The sequence below is a fragment of the Bolinopsis microptera genome, chromosome 13 (genome assembly GCF_026151205.1).
Source record: "Bolinopsis microptera isolate Bmic1 chromosome 13, MBARI_Bmic_1.0, whole genome shotgun sequence".
NCBI classification, from domain to species: domain Eukaryota; kingdom Metazoa; phylum Ctenophora; class Tentaculata; order Lobata; family Bolinopsidae; genus Bolinopsis; species Bolinopsis microptera.
The window spans coordinates 11,986,365-12,007,230 of NC_087084.1; the positions used below are offsets into that span (position 1 = coordinate 11,986,365).

At 36.1% G+C, this 20,866-nt stretch overlaps 2 protein-coding genes across 2 annotated transcripts in view; one reads left to right on the top strand and one right to left on the bottom strand.

The window, feature by feature from the left end:
- Positions 1-20,866, top strand: part of LOC134824705 (citrate synthase, mitochondrial-like) — a 102,943-nt gene that overhangs the window by 45,110 nt on the left and 36,967 nt on the right. The window lies entirely within an intron of this gene.
- On the bottom strand, positions 1,651-15,623 carry LOC134825145 (ceramide synthase 6-like). The gene is made up of 13 exons (XM_063837288.1): positions 15,527-15,623; positions 15,092-15,239; positions 9,281-9,345; positions 8,399-8,482; positions 8,002-8,089; positions 7,582-7,639; positions 7,267-7,337; positions 6,862-6,990; positions 6,476-6,554; positions 6,092-6,198; positions 4,341-4,431; positions 3,769-3,867; positions 1,651-2,935 (listed from the first exon to the last, which is right to left on the bottom strand). The coding sequence occupies exons 2-13, from the start codon at positions 15,199-15,201 to the stop codon at positions 2,885-2,887; spliced, it is 1,032 nt and encodes a 343-aa protein (XP_063693358.1). The 5' UTR covers positions 15,202-15,239; positions 15,527-15,623; the 3' UTR covers positions 1,651-2,884.

A 20,866-nucleotide genomic window follows, 5' to 3' on the forward strand; every position in this document is an offset into this window, starting at 1 on the left:
GATGGGCTTCATTTTATAAGTATTACGACTTTTCATAGTTCTATTTTCATGATCATCATATTGAAACTACTATAGTATTTACACTTACAGTACGGTTACTAGACAAGAGGCGGTAGTTTCTGAGAGTTAATAATATATATTAAGTAATAATAAGTAAACTGCAACTGCAGTTATAACCGTAATTTGATGATCCAGATCACAAAAATAAAGTGTTAATTTTTCACGTTAGCGTTTTTGTTTTGACATAGGTACGTTGCATGCCACTTTTCGCGCGCGCCGCCGAAGGGATACGAAACATGTATCAATTTTTGTTCATGAAACTGTACTTCAATATACAAGAAGTTATACCACGAGATTAGAGTTCAGAATATAATATGATGCGACACAAATAACATGATGCGACACAAATTATTAAGCCAAAGACACGTAAGAAGGCAACACAAAAAAAAGGTTTAGTAGTTATACCATGAAGGATAGAGGGGACACTTACCACTGTAATTATCCATTAATTACAGTAATTATTCATTCTTTAATGACATATTGATAAGTATGGAGACACAAGTTTGCCAGATCAATGCCACAACTTGGCAAAGAGAGCACAAGAACAGCGAAACAATTCCTTAGGGGTCGTTCACATATTACGTAATCAGCCGAGGGGGGGGGGGTTTCAAATGCTTACGGTTGATTACGGGGGGGGGGGGGGGGGGGGGGGGGGGTTTGGTCGTTGATTACGTAATCAAAATTTAAATTTTTTACCGATTTTCGAAATACCAATTGGACAATTTTCTTTAATTATGTAATCAAAATTTTCGTTTTTTAAACCAATTTTCGTTTATTAAGTGCTTTGCGATTATTTCATTCATTAATCCGTTGTGATAGCTTTTAATAAATAAATGGCTTAACATGAACATGTAATAAAATTAAATCAGTAACAAAATTACGGGGGGGGGGGGGGGGGGGGGGGGGTCAAACCTTGATTACGTAATATAGGGGGGGGGGGTTCGGTCTTGATTACAGTTGATTACGGAGGGGGGGGGGAGGGTAAAAATTACCAAAATATTGATTACGTATTAATATGTGAACGACCCCTTAGTACTGGACATTGTGATCTAAACTACCATATAAATATTAATAAGTTCAAGTCGACAACGGTCCCTAAAACTTGTCCACACTGTCTCATGGAAGAGGAGACAATGAACCACTTTATTGGCCAGTGCCCGAAGTGGTCTTACCAACGGCTACTTTGACTCCTTTTACCTTAGTGTGACAGACATAGTCATAGTGGACAAGTTCTCACTACCAAGGATCATCGGCTTCATACAAGCATCAAAACTATTCACCAAATGCGGAGAAAACAAAGTTTAACTTTTTTTCTCCACTAATTAATATTTTACCGGGGTAAGCACAGGGCTCCAATGCTCTATCTTACAGTGGTCATGATCTATCCTATAGTGATAATGACCACAGCCCCGGGCCCTCTACGAAGAAGAAGAAGACATGTTGATAAAACAATTCGAGTGCCAACCATTTGAATCAGTGTAAACTGTTGTTCCTCAATTTACTGGTGTACCTCAATTTTTACCACAATTTACCTAAATTTACCACTATCCATCAATAAATTTAAAGTTAATAGAAGTAAAACTAGTACTATAATAGCAGTAATTGACGTTATATATAAACCAATATAATAGTAACAACTAACATAACATACATCACTGACTCCTAAATCATGCACATACATCTTAAAATCAATTAAAACCACAGTGCATAGTAAACAGTAACCACCTGACCAATTACCAACAAAACTTAGTGGGTGGGGTGATATTTCGAGGGAAAATTTTTTTACTTCGTACTTATAGTAAAATTATTTACCCGCACACTGAAAAACTATTTAACAAATTTGGAATAAGAATAAGTATCCAAATGTACATATAATAATTAATAAAACGTTTAACTTACTCACAAATGATGAGTGACAGACATTGATAATGATAGATTTACAGTCAAATTCTGAATAAGATACAAAAAGATAGGTACATAACGGTAGTAAAAATCGTTCCTCGTACAAATTTCATTCCGAATTTTCAATTTACACAGAAATGGTTTTGTATAAAATTAGTTGCACAAACGTTACTGCATTTAATGTATCAATCTCTATACTTAATGCTGCTATAGAAAACTTAACGGATGTATTTTATATCCGACCCGAAACAATAATCCGAACATAGTTTAGCGAATGCAAAAAATAATTGTGTTTCAATGATTTAAGTCTAATTAATTCAATTAACGCTAAATAAGTTCCTTATATTGAGTTATGTTAAGTACAAACAGTAATACAAACACAACTATAAATTTATAAAAATCCTAATATATCCCGAGCGCTGCCGCGTATCAGAGAAACAACCGTACTATTATAATATTATACTTATAGTGTATTGATTTAGAATTGGCAGTTTTTATAAATTTTCGGTTAGGTCAGCCGATCAAAATACTCAACAAAATTAATCCAATTGTTACCGTATCACTTTTATTCGATTCTTCGGTTAAAAATACGTTTAGTACAGAATTCCTATAGCGTCTCAAGTAGAAATGCCGTAACAATTGGAAATCTCAACTGCCAATTCTAAATCGTGGCACTTTTATAAGTTTATATTACGGGTTAATCATGATAAAATGACGCGCATGCAATGAATGGTATAGTGATAATGCGATAATGAGATAATACGATAAAACAACGTTTCATTGCATAGTAACAAGAATCTAAAATTGTATTTGAATTACAACAATAAATATAACACTTTGTTACGTTTTGGTTGATGCGTGGGCGTGGTGTATATATATTGACGAACTAATATTACAAGAACTAATAGCTAAAAGTATTTAATTAATTGTCTTTCTTATTTTCTGTTTCTTCGCTTGTACTTGTAGAGGGTGTCTGAGGGGAAGAGATTTAAAAAGCAAATCAAGTTGGTTAAATATGTTATTAAAGTACTGATTATACAGATTTCATAAATTTCAGGTTCATAAGATTTGACTACGCTTCTATGACTATTATATCAGTATCACGCGTAATCATTAATTAAATCCTTTTTTTTCTTGTTAAATAAGATTAAACACAAGTATTGGGTACTACCTAATGTACACGTTATAGTCTAAAATATCCTCTTTTAAAATAAAGCTAAATAGCATTAAGCTTTAAATGAAAACTTAGTTCTATGAAACAATCAATTATTTATTAATCAGTTAATAAATTAATTTTTCTTATGAATATATTAGTATATTGAAAATTGATTGGTATGCGTAATTTTAATAAGTTGGTTGATCAGTTTACAATTTGATTAATTAATTAATTAATAGATGTGAATCCACATCTATGAGGTAACTGAATGTTTTAATACACAGACCTAGTCTTGAGCGTGTTCCTGAACCTTCAAAATAAAAAGCCAATTTTTTAATGACAAGATAGACATTTTTTTAATGCTTATAAAAGAATTTATGAATAAAGGAATTTTTTAATTAAGAAAATTGCGAATTTAAGAATTTATTAGCACCTTATGGTCCATTATACTTTATAAGAGAAATGAGGATTAATTTCATATGAAATTGTTTAGATTAAGAATATAGTTAAGAAATAAACAACTACATCTATATATATATGTTTATTTAATACAATTTTAATTACGCAGTGCTTGACCATATTCTGCCTCTTCAATCACTGTGAGTCGAGTTAAATATTAATTAATTAATTAAATGTTTAATTACACTGACCTCGTCCTCGGAGCGGTCATCCTTGTTCACATCCCCAGACCCACCAGCGATCTTTATTAACAGTTTGATGATGAACGTGAACCAGTAAATATGAAGAATCTGACGGAGAAGGAATTTTTAATTTATTTATTAGAGATTAGAGTATTATCCATCTAAAAGAAACTTCTCGATTCTAACAAACATCATGTGACGTCACACGATTGTGTACGTGACGTCACACGATTGTGTACGTGACGTCACACGATTGTGTACGTGACGTCACACGATTGTGTACGTGACGTCACACGATTGTGTACGTGACGTCACACGATTGTGTACGTGACGTCACACGATTGTGTACGTGACGTCACACGATTGTTTACGTGACGTCACACGATTGTGTACGTGACGTCACACGATTGTTTACGTGACGTCACACGATTGTGTACGTGACGTCACACGATTGTGTACGTGACGTCACACGATTGTGTACGTGAGGTCACACGATTGTGTACGTGACGTCACACGATTGTGTGCGTGAGGTCACACGATCGTGTACACGTGTACGTGACGTCACTTAAAACGTGACTTACCTGAAGAGTGATCAAGAAGGAGCCGTAGAGAAAGTGAACTGGCCAATTGTAAATAGCAGCATTCGCTTCAACAATAGCACAGTGTATAACCCTGATTAAAGTTGTAAAGTTGGTTTATTTACAACATAAAAGTTGGTTTATTAACAACATGATGCATTTTGAAGTTTAATTTTATGATTGATGTTTGTTGCCCAGTCACCACACATAAGCCCCGCGTCTTTCTGGGTCATACAATTTATAAATCTATAAATCAAATAAATTAATTTTTAATCGCTAAAAAGCAGCTAGTCTGAGGTACATCACATAAAACATAGGTATATAAGTACAGGATATGAGAATAAAGTATCGAATTTCTATGTTTACACAGTAATAAAGATCCATTTTAATGGTAAGATTTAAAGATTAAACTTTCATGCTTTAATGCTGGGATCAGGATCATCTTTTCTTCTTTTTTTTAAATTTATTATTTCGGCTTTTTGTTTGCTATCAAAAATAGAACCTCCACTGTCCACAAATTATACCGAAGTGGGTTGCTAAAATAGGCAAATCATTTCGGCAGAGAACTGATATTCTTGTCAAATTAACACGCTAGGATGACTAGACATGATCACAAAATCAAAATAATCAGGAAGACAAGAAGGACAGGTTCTGAACATGCCACATTGATTGATAGATCAGAATTAGCAAGAGAAATAGCAAGTGGGCTGCTGATAGCGTTATGTACCTAGTAGGCAACAGATAGAGCCTGAATACTACCCAGGATGTAGCAAATCCCGTGAATCCACCATTAGCTAGCCATGTCCATTTGATATATATACCCACCTTAGCAGCCTAAAGAAGGGGTAAGAATGAGGGTTAAATGAAGATTTTGAAAAAAGCAACACGCTGATCAAGACTGCCCGCATCTTCAGTTACTACAGCAACAGTTACTACAGCAATAGTTACTACAGCAACAGTTACTACAGCAACAGTTACAACAGCAACAGTTACTACAGCAACAGTTACTACAGCAACAGTTACTACAGCAACAGTTACTACAGCAACAGTTACAACAGCAACAGTTACTACATCAAGTTTTACATCCACTGTAATATTCATGTACACATTTTATAGGATGAAATTTCAGCAACAGAAGATGCGAGCAGGACCTGACCGCGGTTAGTGTACTGAAACATCGAACCAGGTAAACCAGGTAACTAACGTAACCGAGTACAGGTAACCCAGGTAACTAACGTAACCGAGTACAGGTAACCCAGGTAACTAACGTAACCGAGTAGAGGTAACCCAGGTTACTAACGTAACCAAGTACAGGTAACCTAGGTAACTAACGTAACCGAGTACAGGTAACCAGGTAACTAACGTCACCGAGTACAGGTAACCCAGGTAACCCAGGTTACTAACGTAACCGGGTACAGGTAACCCAGGTAACTAACGTCACCGAGTACAGGTAACCCAGGTAACCCAGGTTACTAACGTAACCGAGTACAGGTAACCCAGGTAACCCAGGTTACTAACGTAACCGAGTACAGGTAACCCAGGTAACCCAGGTAAATTGTGGACTTGTTTGACACGTGACAGTGGTCCTGGAGTTTGATTGGTCGATAGTGGATACAGATCGATTGGTGCGGTGGATTGCTGTCACGTGCTTCACCTCCCCACTAGGACCCCCAATATATAATCGGTTAAAGTTGGGTGTTAGCCTGGTCCAGAGTTCGATGTTTCATCACATAACATCATCACAATAAACTCACTTATAAGGTAACATGACTAGTCTGCTTGAGAAAAAGGTTACAGTAAAGCAACCAAAGAACAGATTACTCCAAAAGTGTTTCTTTACGTAGATGGATGCTTTAGCAGCCTGAACAACAGTTTCAGTTGAGGGCGTTTAAATCAAGTTTGAAGAGAATTCGTGTGGTTAAGAGGAGATACGATAGGTGGTTCACTGTAGTGTCCTGCTCTATGGTCGAGACGCGCTGTTATCGCGCGTCACGCTGCATGACGTCATGCTCACGCTCTATGACGTCATGCTCACGCTCCATGACGTCACACTTTAAAAGACACGTGCTCTGCGCGATTATTATTACGTGTTTAAACCACAGGTGGAGACACTACAGTTTACCGGAGACAAACATTACCTCCAGAAATACGTCGCTGACATCGTGGGTAGCCATCACTATAGCCCCTACTTTGTAGGCACCGCCAAACCAAGAACCCCTGAAAAAAAACAATAATTTAATATTTATGGTGCACTGATTTAAAGTTAGCAGTTTTTACAGAAATATAATATGCTCAGTATATTATTTTTAGAGTTCCTAGCGTTTTGAGTATAAATAGTAATACTGCAAGGCCTTCTTTTGTTATTAATCAACCGTTAATTCCAAATAGTCGCACTCTCCCTCGTGTGACGACATACTACCTGAAGCAATTTCATATATCATAAAGGCAACCTCACGTGACGTAACACTCCCTCACGTGACGTAACACTCCCTCACGTGACGTCACACTCCCTCGCTTGACTCACCCAATAAGAGCAAGTGTAGCAATGTGGTGAAGGAACATCTCCCAAAAATCTTTACGTTTTGTGTCCATGAACTGGGATACCATGAGAGACAGGTAGAAAGATCCTTCTAGAAGGTAGTAGTAGTACAGGCTGAAATACAATATGATAGAAAAATCCTTCTAGTAGATAGTAGTAGTACAGGCTGAAATACAATATGACTTTGGTGATGCTAGGATTATCTATCAACATGTACATTTGCTACACCAGTACCTGAGTACCAGCAACAATTAAAATATTTTACCACTGTGACAGCAAGGAAACTTTAGAGCAAAATATAAACTTCCTTTTTATTAAGATAATAATGTACAATTCATTGTTTGAGTCACTACGGTACATCACACAAAACAATTTCTACAATTTGGATACCTTTTCTTGACAGCCCAAGTGAGATCGGGGAAGCCAACCCAACATAACTGTGTGTTCCATAGGAACTCCTCCTGAAAATTATAGTAATATATAATACTATAAGACTGTATTGTAAATCAGAATCATGTTTTTAATCAGAAAATTTGTTAGTAATTAATGTAAAAATTAAATTTCCCTAGTAAAACGAACTGTAACAGTATTCCTGGCTATTTGGGAGGATCAAAGGAGTGCAAGTGTTTAGTGTTACTGGCAAGTAGGTATAATACCGACTGGCTGTTAGACGGCTGTTAGACGGCTATTAGCCGTGTTACTTACGGGCCACAGAACACTAACACCGTAACTAAAGGCGGTAGTGTAGAAGAACAGTCTCCACCTAAAGAGGGGAGGTCAGTGAAGTGTGAAAAGAGGGAATTTTCAGATTCAGCTCAGAAGTATATATACTAATCATGAGTCATGTCTCATGTCAGAGTCACTGTCACGTGTCACTGTCACGTGTCATTGTCACGTGTCACTGTCACGTGTCATTGTCACGTGTCATTGTCACGTGTCATTGTCACGTGTCATTGTCACGTGTCATTGTCACGTGTCATTGTCACGTGTCATTGTCACGTGTCATTGTCACGTGTCATTGTCACGTGTCATTGTCACGTGTCATTGTCACGTGTCATTGTCACGTGTCAGAGCAAATCTAAGCCCCTTCCAGTGATTACCATGACAAGAAATGTTAAAACTCACAGTGCTTCTTTGAACTTGTTTAGTTTGCTGGGCATTAGCTCGCGTTGTTTTCTCCGCACCCATATTTCTACTGTCCTTATCTCCATATCTGCAAAGTCGGCGCGTGTCAGTGCAAAATTTAAAGATACCTTTACAGTTTTGGAGCAATGATAAAGTTTTGAATTCAATGTCAAAATGATATCACGGAACTAATATTTCAGGGCAATCCGTAGTGCAAGGAGACTTTAGAGAAGTTTCAGGGAAATTCGTAATTCGTCACAGCTCCAGGAGTTTCGTAACAAATTGTCAATTTGTCAAGTTATGAAAATTCTACCAATACCAATAAAGAGTGGCCGGAGTGTCAAAAAAGTGTTAAAAAGTGTTAAAAACTTTACACCGGTAGATAAATTAGATAAACCTGCATCTTGAGCAGCAGCCACTATTTGTTCTGAAGTAGGTTTCTTGTTCTTCTCTATCATAGCTTCCAGTTTAGCGTTAGGCCCTGAAACATTCGTGCTGAATTCATATTTACAAACCAATTACAGGCAACTAGCAGATGAAGTTAGTGTTGTAAATATATATATATAATATATAGTAATTTTGGTAGTTTGCAATTCAATTTGTACGAGGAACTAGAGAACTGCTTAATTTAATTGCATGCGGCTGCTACTTGCAAACCGGACTAATGGCATTGCTGTAATGCACAAAGTTTAACACAAATAATGCAATAATGCAGTTAAGATCCGGTCATGCTCATCTCAAGTTCTCTGGCTAGGAATTGCCAACCTTGTGACAAAAGAGTGACGAGCAGTCTTGAAAGACCGGCAACGACGACAGAGAGATAAGAAGCAATAAGAAGAATCAAACGTGACTACGGAATCTCGATTTTTCCCATTATTTGCGACAAATTTTATGTATAGTTTAATATACCGCGAAATGTAATTCGCGGTATCGCGATTTTTGGCCAAAATAATCGCGAAATCCTTTTGTCCCTGACGAGGAGTCAACCCGGCCATTACACTTAAACTTAGTTAACGTATCAGTCGCCCTATCGGCAACTAGCTTTAGACTAAATGTGGATAATTGATCGGGGTTTTACTCTTTTATGACATTACGATAGATTGTACGTCTTAACATCTAATGTTCTATCTTTTTGTTACGAATTCGTCAAATTGTGTTTTAAGTCTTGTTAAAGTAAAGCTCTAACTCAAAGCATTTCCCCGCAGCAAATAGCTTTTCGTTATTAGTACTTTCTGAAAACAGCCAATTACTCATCAAGTTTTCCACCTAGAAGCTGTACCTGCAGGAGTTCCTCCAAGTTTGTGTCTTAGTCCGAACCATCTTCCGATAGGCTCTGCTATCAACCTGGAATATATATAATACAGTTATCAAGCAATGCAAGTGGTTTTACAGCAACCAACGTACGTGACATGTGTGTTGGTTTTAAATTTGATGATACAAGTGTGAAACCGGATGTTGCTTTTTGTCTGAAAATTTGCTTGTCACTTGCCAAAACGGTGCAGCAGTATGAAAATCAGCTGATTATCTAGCCAGTGAAATTGAATGTGTTTCGAGCACGCGCGGCTCGGCTGAAATTTAAATTATTTGCGCAGCATCATGTACTACAATATGACAAGCGCGTCACAAAAAACACACATAAACTCTATATCGTTTAAAACGTTGTCTTAAGTTTTTGGCAAGCTGGGCCAAAGTTTTAGTTGAATCCCTAGAATTGCTTAAAGATGGTTTGGCAACTACTACAGTCATTACACACCAATTACATACAGTGAACCACTCTCAAACTATTCTGCACATCGTATCTACGATAGGGGTAGGTCTGCAGTTAAATCCCCGAAATGATTCAATTGTGTATTGGGTATATCATCATACAGGTAGGAAGTACTTTTCCACTAGATAAAGCTGGAGCAAGCGGGCCACGAGATGGGGGCGAGCCACAGACACGGAGAATACATCGCCTCCTTTAAATTTTGCTAACGACACTTCCTGGAGACCAACTATACTGCTTAGTACATACATACTGTTTACTTAAGGCTACACCAGCGAGCATGAAGTAACATCTGCCACCATGTATAAGAGGTCACTAGTAGTTCTACTCAACAATAGATTTAATTAACATGGATGCAAATGATCTTATTTTAAGTACAGTGGTAAATGGTAAGATAAGATTTTTTTATTATCAATAAACTTTCAATTGTTACACAAATACATCATATTATTTCAAAGAAAATTTCGCCGAATGACCTTACATGCCTTGACAAGTGACCGATTGAATGTTTAATCGTTTAAATAATCTTATCTCATAATCTCTTATCATCTGACCCAGATGAAATGTACGAAGATAAGGATATAATCAGCACTAAGTGTCTACACTTAACTTTAGAGGGTCTAGATTTCTTGATTGGCTTACTGTAGGTCCAATATAAACTTAATTAGATTTATTATGACGTAATCATGTGATGTGCATTCTACTGTAGTTGAACTATTAATAGACTCAACAGGACATTGATATAATGGTAGATTTTACTTTCAAGAACATCCACTGAAACTTTAAATGACTCTTTATACTATAATACAATTAAATCTGATTGGACAGCATTGAGGATATATTTCCTCAGTGTTATTATGCTAGGAATATGGAATATGGACCAGTTAGAGAAAATGCATTGTTCAGCAGCATTTTGTGTAGTAACCAGTCACCGGATGTTGATGTCACTTTACACAGCTTGATAATCAATCAGACTAACATGCAGATTGTACACCTCCAAATATTGATTCGATCATCAAAATATAATACACAATTATACAGCAACTTATATCAAAACTGTATATGAAAACTTACAATTTAAATAAAAAACAATGGCGATAAAGAATGTTTAGGATGGGGAAATGCTCAGACTGGTTAGGGCAGGCACAAGTAAACAGCATTTGACTGTACTATATGATTGGGGAAACCAGTAACATCCATGTTTGAGCACACGTGCTCTGGACTCTTACTCTGGACTCTTACTCTGGCAGACCCCCTCCCCCCCCCCCCCCCCCTGTGTTATGTCACGCCTGTCACGGTGCTATGATGACACGACAATCTCATTCCATAAACTTTGCTTACTTAACAATCGCGTGTGCCTGCCGTCTCTTATTTCAAAAGCATATCTACATTGGGGATAACAGGAGTTTAATTGAATTCCCCTATCAGTAGTATTTCATAAAAACGAGTCACATTCTACAAATATGTATCTCGTCTAATTTAATCACAGGGATAAGGTGCAATAGAGGCTTTTTATGAGTTTTATCCGACCCATTGTGTAGTAAACGGCTTGTAGTAGTAAACCAGTGATGGGCTGGCCTCAATAGGATCTTACATAAAGTTATATTATGATTTTATCTAACACTCATTTTACTTCGGACATTCTAACAGACATATTAGTTACAAGGGTGTAACCAGCCAATTACAGGAAACCTTCTAGAAAAAAAATGTTTATCCTTATAATTATTAAATTATGACGCAGTGAAACTATCAGACTACGATATATGGGACTTGCCACCCCATGGCAACATTAAAATATATACTATATATAGTGTTGAAAGCATTAAAAAATATGTGTTTCCAGGACCCCTCATTTTTCTAAAAGATGAAATGAAATGAGGTATTTATTTATGAAGGAGGTATTTATATCCCGCTCATATGATTAACCAACAACACAAGGAAGGTGGTTAACCCAAGGTTGTTAAATACGTCAAATTTTCGTGAAAGAATACGACGTATTCGGTTCTAATAAAGAATACGTCGTAATACGCCGGAATACGGTAATTTCTATGGATTGTTTAATACGTCCACGAATACGCCATAATACGCCATAATACGCCGTAATACGCTGATTTGTCAAAAATAAACATTACACTAGCTGCGCGCCACCCTCATCATTGATCATGCATTAAAGGAGTGCAGTTATACATGATAACTTAAATTTGTAATCAAATTTCATGGATAATCCGATAAGCTAACATTTTTTGCGAAATTATCAATTACATATTAATACATATTTAATGATTTTGATGTTCAGAATTTAAAGACCGTCCGCGATCAATTTCAACTTCAAGCCAAAAGCCGCGCAACAACTTGCCGTAATACGGGGGAATACGTCAATTTTCGAGGATTAATACGTATTCGTATTCCAATACGTATTCCCTCCTAATACGTATTTAACAACCTTGGGTTAACCATGTCAGAGCGGCTGTCTGTGAGTGATGTGAGAAAATGTGTAAAAGTGAACAAAAGTATAACTCATAGACAGCTTCATCATGGAATAACTGTCCTCCCCTGTGAAGTGTGACTATTATTACATTTACCTTTACCTTTAAATACAGTACCTTGGATCAAGCTGGATCGATTAGACCATGACAATAAGCACGTGACTCGTGCTTGGTCACACGTGACCAGTAAATGTGACCAATAGAACAGCACTATAATAGCTACATTATATTAGTTCACTAAATTCCACCAGCAAGGTATTCAAGGCACCAAAATAGAGCTGCAAACAGGTCATACTCATACCACAGTCATAGATGCAAAGAATCAAGTTCCAAATAACACTTAGCATTTCTTTAAGGCCGGCACAGTTCAGACAAGGGCTCACAAGGCTGGTCGGTTGTTTCAATCAGTATATTTTAGTTTTTTAGAAAGTAAGTTTAATCAAGCCCAAAAGTTTATTAAACAAGCTATCTGCGCATGATCATAAAATTGAATTTGTAGGAGCAAAGATGGCAAATATTTTGCTGATTAAACTTTCTGTGGCGTACTGTGTAGATCATGAGAGTGTATTGCAAAGTGTAGAATGTTATCATGCATCAATTCTAGCTGTACTAATATAGTTAAGCAACCTATTAATAACTTAAATACCTTTAATATTGTTGAGAGATTATTCTAATTTGGTTATTTCACTCGTTAATTCAGTATTAATTTGGTACTTCAATAAAACTCTTGTTAACTTTTGATATAGTTTGTGTCAGCCTTTTTAGTGTGTGCTTGACTAGGATGTTCGAATAATTTGTCTCATCTAGAAGTTTCTGTAGAAACATTTGTGATTTATCACAAGTATAAGAGTCAGCAATTTTAAGTTTACAATTTTAAGTTTTCTTATGGAGGCTTCAAGAAGCTTGAAGTGATTTTATTAGAGCAGCAGAATTCCAAGTTCGGTTCTCAACATTTCTGTAAACCCGCTCACATGACTTATCCATTAAAATACTAATATAATAACTGCTCCTTCATAATATACATGTATACTACATATTATCATGTAACGTATGGATAGGAAAATTATTATTGATTCGCATTGTTGTGATGTTTAAAGTTCGAAATTTCTGATAATTCCGTAATCCGTATTATATGCGACCAAAGGAAAACTTGCTCGGAAAACTTGCTCTTCTCAGGAATGAAGGAACTTAAGCAGCCATTATATTAAAACCATGGTGTCGATGAAGCTATTCCTGGAGGAAAATCGTATTACACTGTCGTACCTTTGGCCTTTATCTAATACTTGAAATACATAAGTTTTTAAAACTTAAACAACAAATACAATAAACAAGGATTAACACCACAGCCACACTATTCAAGACAAGTTCCTCATTTCAAACACTGAATTTAAACAACTGCTTACCAGCCAGGTATTATAAGTTAATAAAAACTCTCTTAATATAACACTATTGTTATATACAATAACACTATATTATATACAATAACACTATATAACACTTTTGTATTACAACTAATTTGTGTTCTTCTTATCAACCGTCTGATGAACCGTATGTAATAGATTTGTAGTGTTGTAATTAGTGTGTATTGTGTAACTACTTCAGCAAGTTTTTGCTACAATTGTTTATTGGCCAATGAGGGAGCTCCAACTGATACCCTGGATACCACGTGTTACCCTGGATACCACGAGTTACCCTGGATATCACGTGTTACCCTGGATACCACGTGTTACCCTGGATACCACGTGTTACCATGGATACCACGTGTAACCCTGGATACCACGTGTTACCCTGGATACCACGTGTTACCATGGATACCACGTGTTACCCTGGATACCACGAGTTACCCTGGATATCACGTGTTACCCTGGATACCACGTGTTACCCTGGATACCACGTGTTACCATGGATACCACGAGTTACCCTGGATATCACGTGTTACCCTGGATACCACGTGTTACCATGGATACCACGTGTAACCCTGGATACCACGTGTAACCCTGGATACCACGTGTTACCATGGATATCACGTGTTACCCTGGATACCATGTGTTACCCTGGATACCACGTGTTACCCTGGATACCACGTGTTACCCTGGATATCACGTGTTACCCTGGATACCACGTGTTACCCTGGATACCACGTTTTAATTATCTGAGATCCTAATGCAATGTAATGGATATCGTACTCTAATCTCGTGCAAGAACTGGTTTATAGCAACTTATGGGATAATCGTTTATTCATAAAATATAAAATATACAGGTTACAAAGGTCGAACTCATTAAAGATGTCTTTATGCTGGCCAGTTTCTCAGAATAGAATTGATTGTATTTTACAACTTTCAGCAGGTAGTTAATGATAAATGTGTTGTCACGTAAAGGAAGTAATAAGGAACTAAATAATATGATACTATAAATAGCACTTAGGGTCACAGCTGTATTCATCAGGTGAATTTTATTTGATTTTACACAAACTTTTACATTATGTTAAAATCATCTAGAATCTACAGAACATTTTAGGTCAGACGGTATATTACGTCATGTATATTGCACAATCCCTTGTTAAAGTGATTACAGTGGCCCTAGATTGGGAAATTAAATTACAAATACAGTTCGGGTATTAATATGGAGGTTAACATTAATTTTCCTGAAAAGTGACTGGAGCGATTAACCTATCAGCTTGCACCATTGTCCAATAAAATCCCAGAATTATTGTCACGTGTCAGAACATGTATACTTCATCTTCACACCAGTATCCAGATCTACTGTACAGACGAAAAATTACAAATAATAATCATTTTTGAGACAAACTAAGTGTCTTATATCAACAAGAAAGACTTACCTCTCAAAAGTGAAGCGGCAAATAGTAAGAACAACCGCCAAAACAATAGCTATTCTGACTTCTTTCATCGAAGGATAAACGTAACCTTCTGGAGGTGTCTGCCCTTCCATCGGCCACTTTTGTCCATGCTTATTATGGTAGACCTCTCCTGATAACACAAAAAAACATGAAATAGAAGTATATATATTATAATAATAGTGGTTGTGTTTTTAAAATACCAATCAATACCTGTTAATATGGAAGGTAAGATTTCGACCCAATTTAGCCCCAAATTCTAAATTAATGGTATATCAAAGTTTAACTCATCAAATTAGTTAATCATAACATCATGTTAATTAGTTAATTAGTTAATTAGTTAATTAGTTAATCATAATATCAAGAATAACATCATGAATAACATCATGAATAACATCATGAATAACATTCCAAACTCACCAAACCACCACAATGTGTCAAATGGTTCATCAAAAACTCTTTTGTAAGTTTCCCATGAGGGTACATGAATACCCGCCCATGTGGGTATATTATTTTCCATCCTGTGTAATGAAATGATTTAGAATGAAAATGTATTATATGTGCTACAAAGAAATAAAATGGGTTCAGCAGAACAAGAATTCTCGACTTAACGATGTCGCAAGAGTTTGAATACACGTTAATAATACTTTTTAAATATAGTAATTTTCAAGTCACATGACCTGATTTCTAGCCACATTTTGGATTTCTGTTATGTGAGCATTTTGTCTCTCCTTACAAGCATGTTGCTGCAAAGCACATACTGCAGCCTTGTCTCAGTATATCATTAAGGTTGTGACATTAAACAATTCTTTTTAATCAAAGAAAGATAATCTATGTCCTCAGACCTAAGCCAGTCTAGCTTTTAATTGCAGTCACATCCTTTATTAATCAATTCATACCGTTAATGTATTAACACGTGTTCAGTGGAGTAACATTTTATGCTGGCACCCCATGTTCCCACAGAACGCCACATTTGGTGCCCCACCCCTAGGAAAAAAGGTAAAATTAGATGAATGAATCGATTTGACGGGATTTTCTATTAGAATTTATAAAATAATGTGTCCCAGAGTGAAATGTGCATTTTTGTTACTACTTTAGTCTTTAGTCGAATTCTACAAAATTGTCCTACATTGAAACAATGATTTGGCACCTCTAAAGATGGTACCCCTGCAAGGTGATGCCTTTTTTTTTTAAATTTGAAAATTCAATTAATCATTATATAATATATAAATCAAGCGTTACATTTCAGCCATGCAAAATAACAATGACATATTTTGATATACTAATTGATAAATGGTACTGCAATATAAATTGCTTAATGTTTGGCTGGATGACAACTAACGAAAAAAATAAACTTGATTACATAATAATTAATTCGGCTGAACCAACACATAGCAAGAGCCACATTAACGTTGGAGCTTGCTGACTCTTTTCTTGTGTTTAACATAATGAATTACAGCAGTAGACATTTAGTAATCATAGATTCCTCTTGCAAAAGAAGTTGCTTGTCTCTGTGAGGCCTACAAGTGATACCTGTGCTGTTGCACAAGTTCTGTGCATGATAAAGCGCACCCCAGACATGTTTTATCCAAATTAGATGTCTGCTCCAGGAAACATCTAATGAAGATATTGAACATACACTGGCTAACTGGGCCATTAGGAATAAATAGTTCATAGTTGTACCCTCGCTGCAGTACAGTCCAAATCACTGAGAGGATAAGAAAAGCTAGTTGGACATCAGTAAACGACCGGGGGTAGGATTTGGCCGGGGCCGGGAATGTCCAAATTTTGCCGGGGCCGGGAATTGGCCGTTCTGGAATTTGGTCGGGGCCGTGAATTTAATAAATCAAAATTGAAAATCCATTTTAAGATTTATATGAAAGTTTTAGGCCGATTTCGATCAAAAATTTTAGGCCGATTTCGATCAAAAATTCAAAATTGAAAATCCATTTTAAGATTTATATGAAAGTTTTAGGCCGATTTCGATCAAAAATTCCCGGCCAAATTCCCGGCAAAAATTGAAAATCGGCCGGGCCGGGGCCGGGAAGAAATAGCTCCCCCGGTGCCGGGATTTCACGGCGCCGGAATCCCGGTCGATTACTGGTGGACATAACTTGGCCACATTCTTTGTATGGACGATAACTGCCCAGCAGTCTTAGCTGTCATATTTGCCATAACATCGGGTCAACTGTATAGCAGTATTCATGTAAATGAATATAACTGAGCTGACACATGGGTACATGCTCGATGCATGCAGCCTGTGTGTACGGAATCATAAGCTGCAACACACCAGACTACACTTCCACGAGTTATATTGGTGTTACTAATCAACTTTCAGGATATAAAGAAAAGTTAAGTGATTATATTGAACGATCGTAATGGTGCACTCAGCAAAGAGCAACTTCAGAAAATAATTCCAGTGGTGGTAGTAAGTCATACCAAAAAGAATTATTTCAATTGAGCAGTCAGTGACTGAGCTGTTAAGGCCAACGTTTGCACACTGAACAGGTCCGTATTGCCGGATTTAAGTTACACAAAAGCCAGCGGATGGCTAGCTAAAGCTAGCGGGCGCCTAATGGAGATGCGCTAAAATGAAGGATGGCTAGCGGAGTAGAGCAGATGCTGCACGCAAACTAGCAGAGAATAGTACTAGCTTCAGTAAGACATCCGCTGGTTTCCACTAGCTAATCGATATTGCCGCTAGGTCAGTAAGTTTTAGCGCAACTTAAATCTGCGAAATCGGCAATATACGGACCCGTGACTGATTGTATGAACTGACTACCTTACTCGGGATTATTACGACGGGTTTATTAACGACCGGTTAAAATATGGTTCGGGAAAAAATATGGCGAAATTGCTCAAAACCCACCACATTTTCCCGGTCGCCATTTTACCGGTGTCCAACCTTTCAATTTTAGATTCAAAAATTTTGTCTCAGATGTAAATTTCCTTATTAGAGATAAGCAAGTTTAGAAATTTTCGCATTGCTAAAACTTGTGAAACAAGTCGAATTATCAATAATTGTTGAAAGTAGACAGAAATAATGACTCGTGGTTAATCAAACTAGATGGAAAATAATTTTTAACATTTGAAGCGTAACAACCAGATCGATATTAAGATAAAGGGAGAGCTGTTTAGTCTTCCAATAAGTTGTAATCATCTTCGTTATCTTCATCTGGATCATCCCTTTCATCAGTTTTAATTAATTCAAGTTTTAATTTAACTGTTACTTTTACTTTGAGTCCTATTTCATTATGTAGAGATAGTCAATACCTAAGAAATTAAAAATTGGCCTATTTAAATCAAATTTGACAATAAGGATATATGACAAGAATTGGGCAAAAAGGTGAATTTTTTGCAATTTTAGCCAAATGAAGTCAAAAAACCTACAACAAGTGTCCCAATAGTCTTCTTTAGTGAATATAAGACAACGATTAAAATATGAGCACCCATACCCCTTGGTAACCCTAAAAGCTGAGTAGGCGGGTTTATTAACGACCGGTGAAAATGTGGTTCGGGAAAAATATGGCGAAATTACCCTAAACCCACCACTTTATCCCGGTCATAATAATCCCGAGTAAGGTATTTCGAAATGGCCACAACCTCTTTCAATGAGGTTGATACAATTTGATTTTGTTTCTCGCATTCCGTCAAATCATACATCTCTAACATTTTTATTTTAGAGGAACCACGAAAACCAATTCAGTGTCAACCGATCACGAAAAGCATGGGGAAAATGAAAAATGTGTCACAAAGCATATTATGAACATTTTAAAATATTGGGAATTAGTATCAAATCAAATCAAATCAAAATATAATGACACAAACATCATCACACATCATCAAAAATATATCTACTAAAGTTTTAAATTATCTTGAATATATTGGCCTAAACAACCAAGTTAAAATGAATCTAATTTACATACTTTCCACTACTATATAAGTTGATAAAGCGTTTTTTAGCAACATGAGATGTAAACAAAGTTGATAATCAAATTACAAAATAATTAAATAGAAACAATAAATTTTGTGGGCTGCAACAATAACACTTAACTCCTAGCTCAAGTATTTTAGTGAAAATGTGACAGTATTCGCTTCAGCGCTCGATTTTTATATAACGGTGTAGATTGGAGAAAAATGCGCGGCGTACCTACAATTTTGGTTTCATGTTAAAATGGTTTTCATGTTAAAATGGTTTTTGGCCATAATTATAGAAAAAAATTTGAATTAATCCGTTTTTTAGATTAATGGAAAATTTGTTTATGCTCAGCATCAAATTACTAAAATTAAAGTAAACAAAAAAATGTAAAAACTTTTTTTAGCCACTATTTTGGATTTTGTCCCACTTTGTGTGCCCGCCGCGCACAAGTGTGTGGTCATATTGGAGGACTTCGCCGCTTCGACGCGCCGCGCAAACTAGCATTCTTGACATCGTCAATCAAGTGGTCATATTAATGTGGTTTTTACGGTATGGCCTGAAAATATTTTAATTATTTATCGGAAATTTTTTTAAATATTAGCTAATATATGAAATTTAAACATAAATTTAATTAGAATAAAAGTCACAGGAGGAGCAAAGTGCAAAAAATTGCTGCTAACTGCATGCTGCTGACTAGAACTGCTGCTAACTGCTGCAGCAGTTTTTATGCACTTTGGTCAATTGTCTTCCTGTTCGAAGTCAGTTATTGAAATATTTGTAAAATAAATTTTACTTCTGCTTTGAAATTCTTTTTAAATCTAATATTTTTGAATTCATTAGAAGTGTATCTGACGATATTTTAGAACTCGAAATTTGGGAGAGTATTTGGCACTTAAACTTTAATCCTGCCAAGTGTAAAGTAGTCCATATTAGGAAAACAAATTTTTTTTTTAGGAAAACAAATTTAAATTTTGGTATTTATTAATAACAATCAAAACATATTATATCATAAAAATAAAGCCGCGCGTTGGTTGACTGCCTCAGTAAGGTGAATAATTTAAGCTTGAAGGTGCCCTGCGCATTTACAGAACCTTATGCGGCGATCACATATTCATGAGGACCTGTGAGCGCCAAATTTAATTTTAAGTTTCTAGAAATCATACATCACTACGAGTTACTCATGCTTTTGGATTATAAGAGTGCGGATTGTCAGGTATTTCATTCATTCATACTTAATCGGTTTAAAGCTGTATATTTAGAACTCACTATTGTTTAAACTACGAAAGCAGAACGTAGATAATGGACAGTATACCGACGACAATACCAAGGACCCGAGTGCCGCATTGACTTTTCCGGATCCGTTTTTACCGAAGGCTTATCCACCAGTTACTCATGCTGCATGTATAGTCTGATAATATTTTGTCTTATCTCTAGCAAGCATTCTGTAAATTGAAGTGTCGTATTTATTATAGAAGAGCCAGCCAACCTCCGCATTATAATCTTTTGTGTGCCAAGTATATATATCTAAGTGATTGTACACAGTATGAAATTATAGATATTATTAATGAGTTCACAAATGGTAAATCTAGTGACATTCCAATTCACGTTATAAAAAAGTCTGCTAGAATAATATCTCCCTTTTTAGCCAAGCACTTTAACCATTGCATGCAACAGGGGATATTCCCAGATGAACTTAAATTAGGAAAGATAAGTCCCATCTATAAAAAAGATAATCAGGAACTATTTGAAAACTATAGGCCAATATCAACCAGTATTTGGAAAAATTTTAGAGAAACTTATTTATAAACGTATGTACAGCTTCCTAATTGCTAAAAGAATCA